Here is a 17,355-nt window from a genome sequence, read left to right on the forward strand (position 1 = left end):
GGGATCCAGGTTTGAGAACTCCAGAGTAAACCATAAAAGGTGAGAGTGCTGGTTGCTTTTCCCTCACCTTGGTAGCTTCTTTTCCTGCTCAGTAGGACAATTGATGGGTCCTACTGGCCTCTGACGTAAGGAAGAAGGGCCCAGCCCCAGCTGAAGAACACGTCTCCATAATATTGTGGGTTTTAAAAAAATGTATACTAAAAGAAGTAGTATTGCCATCTTAATCTACTTTTTTCCTTTTATAGGCTTTCAAAGAAGCAGAGAAAAAAACAAAAAAGGATGATGGTAAGTTCTTTTGCTAAATTGTTTTGCATGTTTCTGTTCTAATTTATGGGGAAATGGTTGCATTCACACTATTTACTTATTAGATGTATGCTTCCAAAAGTTGGAATTCAAGGGACTGTTCAATTAAGGAATAGGAAGTTCTTTTTTTAAAAAATTACAATTTTACAATAATCATAACCAGCCATTCACTAACCAACTCAACTGTAGCAGGGTAAAAAACACAGAGCAGAACAAAAGTCCAAGACCACAAATATTTCAAATTAAAAGCATTAGACGGCGCAGCAGAGTCTGAATTTGTCTGTAAAAGGCCAACAAAGTAGAGGCCTGGCAGCCTGAAGAGGCAGGGACTTCCAATGAATGAACATTCCAAAGTCCAAACTATAGTGGTATTTCGATTTATACTTGGTGTTTACCATTAGCACATAAGAACAGCCCTGCTGGATCAGGCCCACGGAAGCCCATCTAGTCCAGCATCCTGTTTCACACAGTGGCCCACCAGATGCCGCTGGAAGCCTCTAGGCAGGGGTTGAGGGCATGCCCTCTCTCCTGCTGTTACTCCCCTGCAGCTGGTACTCAAATGCATCCTGCCTCTGAGGCTGGAGGTGGCCTATAGCCCTCCAACTAGTAGCCGTTGATAGACCTCTCCTCCATGAAGTTATCCAAACCCCTCTTAAAGCCATCCAGGTTGTTGGCTGTCACCACATCTTATGGCAGAGAATTCCACAAGTGGGTTACGCGTTGTGTGAAAAAGTACTTCCATTTGCTGGTCCTAGATTTCCTGGCAATCAATTTCATAGGATGACCCCTGGTTCTAGTGTTATGTGAGAGGGAGAAGAATTTCTCTCTATCCATTTTCTCCACACCATGCGTGATTTTATAGACCATGATTTTATAGACCATGTCTCCCACAGTCGTCTTTTTTTCTAAACTAAATAGCCCGACATGTTGTAGCCTTGCCTCATAAGGAAGGTGCTGCAGGCCCCAGATCATCTTGGCTGCCCTCTTCTGTACCTTTTCCAGTTCTACAATGTCCTTTTTTAGATGTGATGACCAGAATTGTATGCAGTACTCCAGGTGTGGCTGCACCATAGTTTTGTATAAGGGCATTATAATATTAGCAGTTTTATTTCAACCCCCTTCCTAATTTATTATTATTATTTATTTATTTATTCAATTTCTATACCACCCTTCCAAAAATGGTTCTACACTTGAGTCGACACTTTCAACAAGCTGTCCCCCATGACCCCAAGATCCCTCTCCTAGTTAGTCACTGACAGCTCAGTTCCCATCAGCATATACTTGAAGCTGGGGTTTTTCATCCTAATGTGCATCACTTTACACTTGTTAACACTGAACCGCATTTGCCACTGTGTCACCCACTCATCCAATTTGGAGAGAACCTTTTGGAGCTCCTCACAATCTGTTTTGGCTTTCACTACCCGAAAGAGTTTGGTATCATCTGCAAATTTGGCCACCTCGCTGCTTACCCCTGCTTCTGGATCATTTATGAATGAATTAAAAAAGCACCGGTCCCAGTACAGATCCCTGGGGGACCCCACTTCTTACTTCCTGTTGTACCAGCTGCAAGTAGTAATCACTCTGTCAATGGGGAATTCCCATTTATCATATGCTTTAAGTACAGCTGCTTACAAGTCCCGGAAAACTCCAGAGTTCTGGTGAATATTTGGCAAGGTTTGGCAAGAACTTGCCATCTTGCTATGGACCCTGTTTGGCTATCTTGGTTGCTGTCCCTTTAGGCCAGGGGTTCTCAAACTTGGGTCCCCAGGTGAATTTGAACTTCAGCTCCCATAATCCACAGCCACAGTACCCGAATAGCCAAAGTCTGTTGTGACTGGGGATTATGGGAGTTGAAGTCCAAAAACATCTGGGGACCCAAGTTTGAGAATCTCTGCTTTGGGCCATCTTGAGGGCATCAAGGCCCTGGTACATACTGATGATGTCATTGGCGTGTGCCGCAGTCTGAAGGCATCGGCCCTGTTGCAGCCTGCACAGTATGGATCTGGCTCTGTGAATGGGAGCTCAAGGCAGACAGATGGTTCTGCCTGCAGCTGAACTGGGCTTGACTTATCAGAATCTGATAGGCTTTCCCAAGTCCAAGAGTTTTCTCTGTCATTGTGCCGCATAGCTGATAGCAGAAAGCCAGAAATTGCTAGGTGTGTCACTGGAAGTGGAGCATCAGGGTCTAGAATTGATTTCAGACTAGAGCTTCATCAGGAAGAAAGGTCGGCATCTACAGAACTGGGTAGTTCCTCTCATCCCTAGTATGGTTAGTAACCATACCATGGTTTTACTATGGCGTAGTGCGTTCACCACACATGCTTCTGCTTTGGGATGAAAGGCCTGCTGAAAATTTGTTTGTGTCTGGGTGGGGTGGGGTAGGGTGGGCCAGGAGATGACTCTGGATCTTACACATTTGTCTTTGCAGGCCTCTGTGCCTCTGGTAAATTTATTTTCCTGCAAACTTATTTACCGGCACTCTTCTTTTTCTTCTTCTTCTTCAAATAGTCACAAGATGACTCTTTCGGTGACAGAAGTACAGAGGAGCAAGCTGATGAGGCAAGAGAGGCTGGCAATGCCAAGCAGGACAGTGTTTCGACGGAAGAGTCAGAAGATGTCAGCAAAAACTGCAGCCTGGAGGATGCGAGTGCTGGAGAACCCACTGAAGAACCAAAAATAGAGGTGAAAAGGTAAGCACGTAATTCTGTGAAGATACTGCATATAGCAGGTCTTGACAGATTTTCTTTGGATCTAGGAGCCAGCCCAAAAATTTAGGAGTCAAGACAGTGGACATCTGACAAAATTGCTGGATCTAGTTATGGACACTGTGGAGCAGGAGGGCAGTTGGGCTTAGCTTTATCCCCTTTAGAAGTAACAAATTTAGAACAGAAACAGAGCTGCCCAGTACTGAAGATGTGAAGACCTGGAGGAACACCGGGGGGCGGAGGGGGTGATTTCCGCCCTTTCTTTCTGGGAAAAAACCCATTGTTTTTTCTTCAGAAAAAAAGGAGACAATTTATTTTCTGGGTTTCCCCTCCCCACCTCCCAGACCTTCACATACATCTCTACCTGGGACAAACAAAGATTTTATTAAATAACTCTGCCTCTGAATATCTTAGTCTAGGTGCCATGATTCTCTGGTACCTGGGATTGTCAAGCCCTGGCTTACAACTATTGTTGCAATTTTTAAAGCCTTTCTGTATTTCTGATTAAAAACCAAAACAAAACTCAAAACACATTCCTTTATTTCTGATAACAAAAGCAACTACATATCATTTTTATTATTTTCATTTGGTAAGTCCAAATCTATGGGTCTCTGTGTGTACTGATTGTGTGGACATGTCCCCTGATTAATTTGGGGACACATTTTCCTTCCAGTAACCTTAATGTAGAATATACCTGTTGAATGGATACTGTGATCTGCTGATATTTTCTCTGAAGTATGGATGTGAGATGACCACTTGATCAGTAATACTGCTGAATACACATGAACCGTGTTGATGGCCACATTGCTCATATTGCCACATTCTGTGGAAATGAATGTGGTGAAAGATTAGGTCACAGGTGGTCCATAGATGTCTTGTGCTTAGCTGTCCTCAGAACCAACCCAGTTCATTTCCTTTCCCACATGCTGATCTTTGTCTGATAAACTTGCTCATTAATGTTCACTCACCAAGGGTGGGGAATGGACAGTTTTCTACTCTGATGTTCAGTGGAGGAGATTGCATTTCTTTGGTCAGTTTCTTAGACCATCAGTAGCCTGGGATAGCTTCGTCTCCTTGCTCTTCCCCACAAACAAGGTTGGCATTATCTACTCTGCAGGGTTTTAGACAGGGGTCTTTCCTAGCCTTGCCTGGAGTTCCTCCTGGGGATTGAACCGGGGGCTTCCCTGCGTGCAAAAGTGTGTGCTTTACTACTGAGCTACAGCCCCGCAGAGAACTGTCCTTTGTTGCACCTCCCACCAGTGTTCCCTCTAACAGGGATTCCCAGATGTTGTTGACTACAACTCCCAGAATCTCCAGCTGCAATGGCTTTTGCATGGGGATTCTGGGAGTTGTAGTCAACAACATCCGGGAATCCCTGTTAGAGGGAACACTGCCTACCACATCCTTTCATGATTAAAAACTTGCTGTGGAGGAATAGCCCTCTATTCCTCCTAACTTTTTTACCATTTGCCACCAAGTGGACTTTTGGTATGGCTGGGTCCACTACAACAGCCCTTCAAAAAAAAAAAACCAACAAAAAACAACAACACACCCACCTTCAGTAGTGTGGAAAGGCTTATAGGCATGGGGTGGAGATGATCAACAAGCTTCTATATATATATTTTTTAAAAAAATAAGAAAATTTACTTTTAGAAAAATTGATTCAATTAAAACATTACTTTGGCAGCAAAAAGAAAAATACAAATTCAAAACAGTTATGAACAGAGCAGGTCAAGGAAAATAACAACTAGAAAAACAGATTTACCACCTGACTCGATAGTGGTCCCTACTTGGAGTCCTCTGTGCTTTCTTGTCGGCTTCTGGCTTGCTAGGCAATTCTGGGGCTCAATCCAGCCTGGCTCTTCTTTTTCTTCTTAGTTATTTCAGCTGAGTTTCCCCCTCCAGCAGACTGATTTCCAGGACTCTCTGCCGTCTTCAACCTTCAGCTCTGATTCTCCCCAGCAGACTTGACTTCTCCAGCTTCCAAGACTCTCTCCAGCCAACTCTCTTGACTTCTCCTTCCAGGACACTCTCTCAGGACTCTGTTGACCTCACTCACTTCCCTCTCAAAACACTCCCAATATATACAGTTTCTCTGGCCCAACAGTCTTTTAAGCCATCCAATTAGATCAAACAAAAATTCCCTCCATTTCTTGAAATCTCCTTTCCTTCCAAAAATCAACTGTCAAAATGCTAAACTACAGAAAACCTAGAATGAACTTTTGATGCTGTCATCCTTCCCCACGCACAGGGATTTATAAACACAGAAATCCTATTTACAATAATACAGAGGTTTTTAGGAATATAATATAACACAATTCATTTATCAGGGCTTATTTATGAGAAGAGGTTTAGGAATATTAATACACTATACAATACAGGGGCTTATTTACAGAAACTCAAGAGGTCTAGGTCTTGTTCCTCCACACTTGCTAAATTTTGTGTAGCAAGTTGGTGGAGAGGATAAGTGCTGTTGCCTTAAGCACTTCTGAGCACTCACACATTAATGTAAATCCAAGCAAATTGTTTCCACTGTAGTGTCAGGAACATGACTTAGCGGGAAGTGGGTTTTAGGCATGGCGAGACTCCAATTGGGATATGGTGTCTAGTCACCACATCTTAAGGATATTGTAGAGCTCGGAAAGGTACAGAAAAGGGCAACCAAAATGATCAGGGGGCTGGAGCTACTTCTCTATGAGGGGAGACTACAACATATTTGGGCCTCTTGAGTTTAGAAAGAAGGCAGGTAAGCGGGGACATGATAGAGGTGTATAAAATTATGCACAGTGTAGATGAAGTAGATACAGAGATGGATCTCTCTCTAAGGACCTGGGGCCATCTGTTGAAGCTAACTGCTGGGAGATTCAGGACAGACAAAAGGAAGGACTTTACACAATGTGTAGTTAAACTATGGATTTTGCTGCCGCTGGATGTGGTGATGGTCTCCAATCTAGACGTTGCTAAAAGATTAGACACACTCATGGAGGATAGGGTTATTAGTGGCTACTAGCATTGAACACCAGATGCTAGGGAACATTAACAGGGTGTGGGGGGTTGCCTTCTTCTCTCTGCTTGTTAGCTTCCCAGATGCACCTGGTTGGCCAGTGCGTGAGCCAGGATCTTGGACATCATTCATCATTCTATGGATGGGCCTTTGGCTGGATCCAGCAGGGCTTGTCTTATGTATCACTGCCCACATCCCATGCTTAAGTCAAAAGCAATCCCATGAGGATACAGTTATGGCTGAACCGGTCTTGGTACTCATAACCACATTTTATATGCACTATGTAGGTAATGGTTTCAAAACCACTTTAAAATCCCATTTCCTCCACGGGGTGTGCACACGAATTCTTTTTTGGGAGTCGTTGCATATTTCTCCACTTGTAGTAATGACCTTCTGTGTTTTCATAGGAGGAATAGCTGTAGCTCAGTGGTGGAGTACATGCTTTGCATAGAGAAGGTCCCTGGCATCTCCAGGTGGGGCTGGAAGCTTCTCATCCTGTCTGAAACCCTGGAGAACCTCTGGCCATCAGTGTAACCTAAGGGGACCAATTCTTGGACTCAGCATAGGGCAGCTTCCTGTGTTCTTAGCTGCTCGGACAGGCAGGCAGCACTCTAGTAAACATGTTTCCTGACAAAATTGCACATATATGAGTAGAGTCATAAGAAAAGAGGGGTCTGGAATGGGGATATTGGCAAGTATGCAGGACCCGAGAGTTGTTTTATCCTACAGTCTGGGAAACGTTTCCATGTTCTGTCTGTATTCTCTATTGCTCCGAAGTTTGTTGATACTTTGCATTCTTTGGAATTATTATTATTCATTCGATTTCTATACCGCCTTTCTAAAAATGGCTCAGGGCAGTTTACACAAAGAATAGGAAGTAAATAAGATGGCTCCCTGTCCCCAAAGGGCTCACATTCTAAAAAGAAACACAAGATAGACACCACCAACAGTCACTGGAGGTACTATGCTGGGGGTGGAGAGGGCCAGTTACTCTCCCCTTGCTAAATAAAGAGCATCACCACGTTAAAAGATGTGTAGAGAGAAGAGCTGGTCTTGTGGCAGCAAGCATGACTTGTCTCCTTAGCTAAGCAGGGACCGCCCTGGTTGCATATGAATAGGAGACTAGAAGTGTCAGCACTGCAAGATATTCCCCTCGGGATGAGCAGAATGTTCCAAGTTCCCTTCCTGGCTTCTCCAAGAGAGGGCTGAGAGAGATTCCTGCCTGCAACCTTGGAGAAGCCGCTGCCAGTCTGTGAAGACAATACTGAGCTTTATGGACCAATGGTCTGACTCAGTATATGGCAGCTTCCTATGTTCCTATGTTCTCTATGCCAAGTTAGCAGGGGTTATTAAGGTGGTTATTTTAAAGCAAACGAGCATTAAGGGCTGTGTGTAGCCAGATCTTATAATTACTGAAGTTTCATTGAGTTGGCTTAAATTTCTCCCATTGAAATATTCTCCCATGCGCGGTGGCCATGTTGTTCTCAGCATGATTTTTTTAAAATATATATTTTTAAATGGCCACTGCGCATGCTCAGATGGTCTCTGCGAGGCCCCAGAGGCCAGTGGGGGGAGGGGGAACCTTTGCAGACCCCCTCATGGCCCTTAGGAAGCTCTCTGAAGGGGATACAGGTTAAAAAAATTAAAATTTTAAAAATATAATATAAGTCACTGTACACATATTCAGATTGACAATATGTACAGAGAATCAGGGCTTGTGAATACTGAGCTGAAGCTTATGAGCTGGGATTGTATTCATTAGCTCTTACTTTTGCTTCTTGTGATAAGTGAGTTAAATGTGATGTCTTAATAATATGGCTATTAATGCTGAGTTAGTCTTTGAATCAGTGTGAAATCCTTAGTATTAAGGCCCACTGGGAGTTTCTTGCTCTCTTTCTCTCATTTTAACTGTCTTTCTGAAATACTAGAATATATTCCAAGAAGTGACACTGTTTACTCTGCATATCCTTTAATTATTTTCAGAGTATCTGTGAAAAATCAAATTCTCCATCAATTTTTAAAACTTATGTAATAGTGATGCTACAATGCATAGTAGAGAATTAGACAGGCACTTCTGTTTAGTTTTCCAAGTACACCTCCACATAGTATTTGGGTATTTCATGAGCGCTAGCATACTGAAATGTGTAGTTTTCCAGCATTTTTTGGTCTGGCTACGTCCACTGCTAAATAGTTTTTGAAATATTAAAAGATTAATGAGCTTCACTTATATTTTCCAACTGATAATGTGTTAAAGTTATCTGAAAGATGGATGTCATATGTTTGGACAGGGGACGCAATTTCAGTGTTTGCCCTAGGCGCTATTTTCTCTAGATACACCTCTGGATGTAAATCCAGTTTTGGATTTGGGATAGTATGAAATATCTGTTCAGTGTTAGAAGTACAAATACATAAAGAGATATTTCTCTCCCTTTTAGTAATCCTAAACTCAAGGGGAAAAAACCAAAAGATACAAAGAAAACATCTGCAAGAATTTCTTCAGAGCATCAGACAACGGTATGTAGAACAGATGTCAGTCAAGTTTTTTGTTTTTTTTTTTACAACTATCCTGTCTAGTATAATAAATTGAATAGACTCCATTTTTGTCGACCGCTTTGGTAACTTTTGTTGAAAAGCAGTATACAAATATTCGTCACCGTAGTAGTTTCAAGCTGCTTTGGGGAGCCCAGAATTCCTCAAAAGCTTACTGCAGGCGCAGGGACCGTCTTCCTCTTTCAAAAAAAGCATGCCTTGAACTCTGCAATGTGCAGCTACAGGGAAGTCTTGGGTGTGTTCTCAGGTGAACTCTGATTCATGCAAGGCTGCAATGAGGTCCATGAGCCAGGCCCACACGTTTAGGCCATCTCAGAAGCACGGATTTTTGGCAACACTTACCTCCCCCCCCCGAGATGGAAAATAGATGATAGCATTGGTGCACTTGCAGCTTCCTGTATGTCATCACCCCTTTATTCCTACCCCCAAATAATTATCGTAAAACTGCAGTCATTTTTGCAGAGAGGAAAGGGATAAGGTCAGGGTGAGGGCAACAATGAATTGTTGTACTCTCTGCCTGGAGTAATCTTTGGAGGACGTTCCTGCCAATTTTCATCTCCATTTCTCTGACGACATTGTTAAAATTTTATACTAGTTCTTTTGTGGTTTTTTTTAAAGCTTTCAAACACCACACTGCAAATTCAGCCAGCGCAGGCCCGATGGTCAGGATAGTAAATGCACAACAACACAATGGAAGCTGAAAGTCTTGCAAGGATGTCACCCGTTTTCTATTATTATTATTATTACTACTACTACATTTTATATCCTGCTCTTCCTCCAAGGAGCCCAGAGCGATGTACTACATACTTAAGTTTCTCCTCACAACAACCCTGTGAAGTAGGTTAGGCTGAGAGAGAGAAGTGACTGGCCCAGAGTCACCCAGAAAGTATCATGGCTGAATGGGGATTTGAACTCGGGTCTCCCCGGTCCTAGTCCAGCACTCTAACCACTACACCACGCTGGCTCTAGGGGTGTAATGCAAGAAGCACCACACCATGCAGTTAATTGCACATCCCTCTGAAGGAGCAGAACACCCCGCCTACCCAAGCAGTGCAGGGGCATGTGTTAAAGCCACACAGCAGCAGTGGCAGAAGCTCTCTTGGTCAGTGCTTGTGCTGTGTGGAATGTCAACCCCTATCCAGACAAGGAAGATTGCATTGATATTCACACCGTGCTTGCTTTCGTTCCTTATTTTGTGTCTTTGTTTCCAGGACGATGTTCCCATCCACTGCGTTACCTGTAAATGTGAATTTCAGTCACGGAATAAACTGTTTGAACATTTAAAAGCTACGGGCCACGCCAAAGCGGTGCAAGCGCCGGCCGTCAACGGAGCTGTGAGCAGTAGAAGCAAAAAAGAAAAACGCAGGAACAGATAAGACTTTTGGTATGTGTTAAAGGAACTGCTGGCTCACTGGAAGCATTAACTTGAAAAGGCACCTTGCAAGCCCAAAGATGCACAGGATTTGTACCATGAATTAAACGGGAATGAAAACTCCTGGGTCCTACAACCAAAATACCAGCAAAGTGTTTCAACTTGCTATTCATAGCTGTGCGTGCTCACGTGTGTTTTTAAATTGTTCCTTAATCATTTTGTTGTCCCCACTCACTTCATTGGCTCTAAACTCTGCCACTTCTCTCCTGCCCCAGCACCCCCCTCCAAGCACAGATATTCAGAAATTCCTACCTACCTACCTACACAGACTTGTAGAGATACACATGTACAGGAAGAAGAAATAAATTATTTTAGTTTATGTTGCAGTTTTATTTTAGAACTTATTGCATGTAATCTGACTGTCTTTACATTGGCCTTTTGGGACATTAACCCACACTTTTTCATCAGCACTAAGTTATTTTTTTAATATTTATTATTTTTACATTTATATCCCGCTCTTCCTCCAAGGAGCCCAGAGCGGTATACTACATACTTAAGTTTCTCTTCACAACAACCCTGTGAAGTAGGTTAGGCTGAGAGAGAAGTGACTGGCCCAGAGTCACCAAGCTAGTATTACGGCTGAATGGGGATTTGAACTTGAGTTTCCCTAGTTCTAGTCCAGCACTCTAACCACTATACCAGGGGCAAGTGATGCATTAGCTTCTGCTCTTTATGCTGCATACTCCTCCAGATACAAGTGCTTTTGGGCCATGCCTCTAGAGCACCTCCTGCTAGTGTACATCTCCTAGCGGGATCGGAAGAGTAATGTACAGCATGCTTCTGTTCTGACACAAGGCTAAGAAATGGCCATACTGTAACAGAGCCCTGCTATCTTATGCACAACTGCTAGTATACTGCAGGTCAGCTGAAATGTTAGCAGACTGGTGACATTCACTTACTCTAAAGGTAGTCCATGCAGCTGGTATACTACTGTAAAGGGCTCTTTCTGTCCCTAGGCACACAGGCAGCTGCTTTATATTGAGTCAGACTGAAGTTTCAGGCAGGAGTCAAGCCCAGCAATAACTGGAGAGATCAAGGTCTGAACGTTCTGCATCTGCATGCAAGCAGATGCTGTGCCACTAAGCTATAGCCCCATACCCCAAGGCAGGGTTGTTTTTTTAACCTTAGGCCTTTGTGGCTGGGGATCATGGGAGCAGTAGTCCCCAACATCATCTGGGGACCCCAGATTAAAAAACTCTGCCCTCAGGGGATTCTTTATTACATTTACCAGTGCTCACAAGGAATCACCCATCCAAATGCAATCTATGGCAAGCCCTGTTACGACAAGGTTCCAGACTAGATGGACCTAACTGAGATAGTCTCCTGCAGCTGTGCTCTTCACATGATAGGTCTTATTCTTGTACTGGATAACCACACCCACAACACACCAACTAATGGGTGAAGTAAGCTCTCATCAGTTCAAGAGGGCTTATTTCCTATACTAGCATATTGAGAACTGCAACTCTCAAATGACTTCAAGGGGGAGAAGTATCAAGAGTTTTAGCTTGCCCAATTTGAAAGCAGCGGCAGTTGATTAATAGTGATGTCATGGAGAAGGAGATGTTTAAATTCAATTCCTAGAACCTCCCATCTGGAAGGGGCACTATACTCTATTATTCCCAGTGGGAGGCTCATTGCTGCAGTGATGACACAATTCTCAGGAGGCCTGGAGTTCTGCTCACTCAGAAGTGAGGAGGCAATTTGGACTCTAGCAAAGCCAGAGTATGTACCCCATTCTTCCATGGGCAGCTTGCTGCACAGCATGTAAACACAACTTTCAATTAAGTAAGTAAAACACTACTTTAAATTCCAAATATATTTTCAAATTATTTATACCAAATAGCTTGATTAGCTGTGGAACAACTTTAACTACCAAGTAATTGGTGCCCTGCATAAAAGCCAGCTGTCCTTCACATGGGGCAGCAGGAATCAATCTGTGTTTCTCACAGAAAATGTGTCAAGGCAAATGCAGCTCTAATTGGTCAGCTGTAGCATCTAATCAGAAAACTAGATGTTCTTCAAGATGCAGATGTCATCTCTGATTGCAGGGCAGCCCCACTGGGATGGGAATGCTATTTTGCAGTAGCTCTTCATTCCAAATGTCTCATTAAAGCAGCACGAAAAACTCCCACTCCAAAATCTGCATCTTCCTTAGTAATGCACAAGGGAGGTTTCATTCTAAATGTCTAAACAGAGAGAAAAAGCAAAGTTATTTTTCCTAAGTCAGGTGGAAGTAGACCAGCAATAAGCCATCATGGTACATGTCAGATACACATGACTAATAGGTCACCAGGCCGTTCCAGGGGAAGGGTAGTCAGAAATTTAATAGCTATCTCCCCCTCCAGCTGTCCTGGCAGCCGGACCTCGAGGAGGTCTTGGGGAGGTCCAAGGTCTGTGACCTCGGGGAGCACTGCCAACAACCCACATAGCCTTACCTTGCTCCTCTGCAATGCCAGCTTGGTCCAAAATAAACCTGAACTCATCCATGATTTGATTATGGATGAAGGGGCTGACCTAGCGTGCATCACCAAGACTTGGTTGGAGGAAGCTAGTGGCCCAGTCTGGTCCCAGCTTCTTCCTCCAGGGTATTCTGTAGAGGAGCAGGTGAGGAGATGTGGGTGGGGAGGTGGAATGGCTGTGGTCTATAAGGGTATCAGGCCATACTGAATGTGTGTACTTAAGTTTGGGGACCAAGGATAGATTGGGACTTCTGTTGGTGTACCAATCGCCCCGCTGCCCAATGGACTTGGTCGCGGAACTTGAGTTGGAATCTCCCAGACTTTAAATGAAAATGAACATTAATTTACATAAAATGTAGATGATGATGACAAATTAACAAATCAGCATCTCAGAAGCTGCTGTTCAGAGAACAGGGGTTGGGGGGGGGATAAAATACCATCCGTCCGCTACATGGGGGTGTATTATAACTGGAAAATTATGTTAAAAGTCCTGCCCCTTCTTCAATAACTTGAGTCCAAAAGCCACAATATATTAGGGTGGCACAGGAACAGACTGGAAATATAATGGTAGCAGAAGGTCCACCACGAGGGAAGGGTAGGGAAAGGAAGTCAGTGGCGCCAAATGATGTCAAATGACAGTCAAATGATGTCACATGGATAGGGAAAGATTCTGTTTGCAGATCTTCAGCATATGTTCATAAGGACAGGACTGAAAGCAGGAGGGGGGAAAAGTAGATACTACCTGGAGATTTTCCATTCTAAATTTGTGACATGCATCATATCAGCACAGACATCAGACCAGACCAAGGACTGCAGTAACCACACACTCTTCAGTGTTGATATCTGCCTGCTCATCCAGGGTACTTTCTGGATTGCATGGGAGGAAGTTGGTTAAAATCCAACAGCTAGCCCTAATGTTTTGAAGCCAATTAGAGTTAGCTGCATCAGATTTTATGCCACTTCCTCCTTCACTGAGGCTTTGGAGGGGAGAGAGAGAGAGAGAGAGGAACCAACCCCACTCCCACATCTGCACACAGGGTACTTCCCTGAGGGAGAGGAGGAGGGGGCAGGTGACTGACAGCTTCACCTCCCCCCACCTTTTGATGGATTTGCACCAACTTGTGCCAACCCCCCCCAAAAAAAACCAAAAAAACAAACCAACCCAGAGTGATTCACACACACACCCTACCACTAAAAGCAAGCCACACTTCTACAGCTGCAATCCTATGCACTCTTACCAAGGAGTAAGCCTACTGAACTAATCCCAGCAAGCCTGCAAACGTCTCAAAACTCAGAAAACCAGCTACTGTTTCACGACGCACATACGTGTTCAGCCTGATCCGTCAGGATAAGATCCGAAACAGGCTGCGGCTATGCAAACGGTACCCTGCTGTTCCAGTATGCAAGGCGGTGTCAAAACCCAGATCATACAAAGTGACAGCAAGCCTAGGTGTAGTGAAGCAATTTCAAGGTGCCTTCTGGAAAGTCCCCAGGGAGAGTAGAAAGTGTCACAATTTAGCTCCTAAAGGGCAATTCCCTCTGCTTCACTGCAATAATAGAGCCATATGCACAGTTCTTATAGAAATACATAGCCCTGATCACAAATTCTTTCCTGAGAACTACTGGCCCAGAAAAGCACCAAGAACAGCTTATTCACAAAGAGCAGTTGTAGCATCTCACAAACGTACCTCATATTTTTTCAGGTACAAAGTCACAAGGAGGCATCTTTGACTGAAAGCAAAAGTTGTTCAGTGCCTGCTGCCCATATACACCTAATTTTTGAGAAAATACAAAGGATTAGAAAAGAATTATCAAAACATATCTATTCAACCCTATGGAATGAAATTTCATTTTATGCTAGATTCATGTGGCAGATAATTTTCATATTGTAGCATAAAGATATAGCCTGTGGTCCACTGACTGACAAAACATGGTTCTGTGCCTTGTGGGTCTGGTTCAAGGCATGGTCTAAACTAGGACCTGCTCACCAATCCAGGCACTAGTTAGACCTCTACCTGCTTAGCTTCAGCAAAGTTTATCATGTACATGGTCTGAAGGATGAACATTATACATGATACACTTGGCTGAAGCTAAGCAGGCAGAGGGTGTAATCAGTGCCTATCGGTGAGCAGGATATACATGTGAGTAGGACACTACTGCTATCCTGCTTGGGGAAAGTCCCTATACCAGGGCCCCAAACCCAGTGGAAGGTAGGTCTGAATGCACAAACTGTTATACACAACAGAAGATTCTTGTTCATGTAGGAGGAGCTCAGTGGTAGAGAACAGGCTTTGCATGCAGAAGGCCTGGGTTTATTCCAGGCAGGGCAAGGAAAGATCCCCCTCCGAAGCCCAAAGAGAGCTGTTATCTCTCAACACAGACAATATTGAGCTTGATGGGCCAATGATCTGAATCAGTATAGGGCAACTTTGTATATTTCCAGTCAGGGCTGTCAGGCTTTACCATTGCCCAACACAAACCGCCTAATGGCAATGCACTGTGGAGGAAGGCCAGAAAGTGAAGCTGGCTTCCAGCTGCTACTGATTTTCTCATTGGGGAAGAGCACCATTCAAAACACAACTTGAATGCTACTGATTTAATTTTATTTAATTTTATTTCTTTATTTAGAATACTTATACCCTGCCTCTCCTGTGCCCTGCTGCTTGGGGCAGTTTACAATAAAAGAATTAAAACATAAAACCCACGGCAATTTATTTATTTTATTAAAGACAATAAAACATGAGTCAGGACTAGGGGTGAGCATCACTTCCTCAGCCACAGGTTGCTACCGTGCCACTCCTCCCTCCACCCACCCCTGTCCCTACCCTGCTGAGTATCCAGCAGCCCAGTGCTAAGGATCTTGATTGCCTTCCTACTTGTTCCAATGAAGGGAGAGGTGACCAAACTTCCCAGCACCGTGCGAGCCGGATACTAAATGAGAGGCCTGTGTGCATCCTGATTAGGCATCAGAGCACACACACACCTCTCACTTATTATCCAGCTCACGCAGCGTAGGGAAGTTCAGTCGCCTCTCTCTTCGCTCAAAGGAGGGAGGCAGGCATGGAACTCTTGCGGGGGGGGGGGGGGAGGCGAAAGAACTCTTTAGCACTATGCGTGTTAAGATACTGAGCAGGGAGGGTGGGTAAAAAGCAATGGCGTATCTAGGGAAAATAGCGCCTAGGGCAAGCACTGAAATTACGCCCCCTGTCCAAACATCTGACACCCATCTTTAAGATAACTTTACCATACTATCAGCTCAAAAATACAAGTCAAGCCCGTTAATCTTTTAATATTTCAAAAACTATTTACCAGTGGACGTAGCCAGACCAAAAAATGCTGGAAAACTACACATTTCAATATGCTGGGGCTCAAGAAATACCCAAATACTATGTGGAGGTATACTTGGAAAACTAAACAGAAGTGCCTAATTCTCTATTATGCATTGTAGCATCACTGTTACGTAAGTTTTAAAAATAAATGGAGAATTTGGCTTTTTCCAGATACTCTGAAAATAATTAAAGGCTATGCAGAGTAAAATGTGTCACTGCTTGGAATATATTCTAGTATTTCTGAAAGACAGTTAAAATGAGAGAAAGAGAGCAAGGGAGGGTGGGTAAAAGTGGTGGCTGATGGAGACTGCAGGGGTGGTTGGGCCCATTGATCGCCCCACCCCAAGGATGGGCCTGTTTATCCCACTCTTCTTCTAAGGAGCTCAGAGAAATATATCTCATCATAGGGGCTTAGTTATAATTGAAATGGGTGAGGGAATGTCCCTGGGCCCCTAAGGGAGAAGGGCCCACTGGCAGGGGCCACCCTGTTGCCCCCCACGCGGAGTTATGGGCCTGCTGAAATCCCCATTATTCCCTAAGGGAAAAAGCTTAAAGATGAGCAAACTTCAAAAATTTGTTTAAAATCACCCCTTTGCCCAATTTCGTTGAAATTTGTGCAGTAGCTTCCACCCATTGGGCACTACCACCCAACCCATGGTGGCCACAAAATGGAGGTCAGAATATCCTAATTTTTTCAGGTCTGCATCTGAGTGATTTGTACCAGGGCAATTGAGCACAGGGGCTATTTGTTCTGTCTACAAATCGCCCGAACCAGCTAGATTCAGGTACAAATTGTTTTGTACCCAAATCGATTCCTACTTTTCATGCCTCCACATGTCCTGCTCCCTTCCTCCGCCTCCTCGGGTTCAGGATTAACTCAGAAGCTCTTCTCAAATAACCTCTTCCCTGGCTAAATGAGTGCGGGGAGGCAGGCTGGGGCCTGGGCCAGCGAGACCGATCCTGACCGCTTCCTTGCTTCCACACGCTCATTCAGCCTGGCTGCGAGTGGGCATCTTGTCCGAGCAGGTGTTTGCATTTTCTGGAGTTGCTATTTTAAAGACTTGGGCTTCCCTGCCCAAGGAAGCCGATCTGGGAGTACAGCAGGCAGGTCGTCTAGTGCTTAATTCCCAAAGAGGGAGGTGCTGAGACTCCCAACAACTTTGAAAGCTCTCCCCACTAATCCTGGTTGTGGGAGTGGGCTGTAGCTACTCAGTCACGAGAACGCATTCTGCACATCCTCAGAAGCACGCTGTTCCCTCACATTTTCCAGGGGTGGGGGTGGTGTTACGCTCTGGTGCGTAAAACAAGTTCTAGGACTGAACCAGCGTTTATTCCAACATGCAGCTGCACACATTTTGTGCAATGGGGAAAAGTTTGTGCAGTTGGGCATAAAAGGGTTTTATAAAGAGCTGTAGAAACAGATGAGGAAAAATGAAACTGAAAAACAAGATTACTGATTCCTTTCAATGTTCATAACTTTAAACTGATAGTATATCAATGGGACCAACTAATAAGTAGTCAAAAGCACTTATTAGCTCATTGAATTTTATATATAAGCAGTATCTGTAAGTAT

At 44.0% G+C, this 17,355-nt stretch overlaps 1 protein-coding gene and 1 long non-coding RNA gene across 2 annotated transcripts in view; one reads left to right on the forward strand and one right to left on the reverse strand.

Moving 5' to 3' along the window:
• The window catches only part of DNAJC21 (DnaJ heat shock protein family (Hsp40) member C21), a 32,479-nt gene extending 22,166 nt beyond the window's left edge, over positions 1-10,313 (forward strand). The window contains exons 9-12 of the mRNA XM_053303739.1: positions 246-285; positions 2,812-2,993; positions 8,448-8,526; positions 9,774-10,313. Of these exons, the coding sequence (XP_053159714.1) occupies positions 246-285; positions 2,812-2,993; positions 8,448-8,526; positions 9,774-9,938 (466 nt within the window). The 3' untranslated portion in view covers positions 9,939-10,313. The remainder of the gene's footprint in view (positions 1-245; positions 286-2,811; positions 2,994-8,447; positions 8,527-9,773) is intronic.
• A 96-nt stretch (positions 10,314-10,409) lies between these two features.
• On the reverse strand, positions 10,410-15,446 carry LOC128348129 (uncharacterized). Its single transcript, XR_008317942.1, has 2 exons — positions 14,142-15,446; positions 10,410-12,180 (listed from the first exon to the last, which is right to left on the reverse strand). It is a non-coding gene; the product is annotated as an uncharacterized LOC128348129 (long non-coding RNA).
• Positions 15,447-17,355: the final 1,909 nt, after the last annotated feature.

This window comes from Hemicordylus capensis, chromosome 2, assembly GCF_027244095.1.
Source record: "Hemicordylus capensis ecotype Gifberg chromosome 2, rHemCap1.1.pri, whole genome shotgun sequence".
NCBI classification, from domain to species: Eukaryota; Metazoa; Chordata; class Lepidosauria; order Squamata; family Cordylidae; genus Hemicordylus; species Hemicordylus capensis.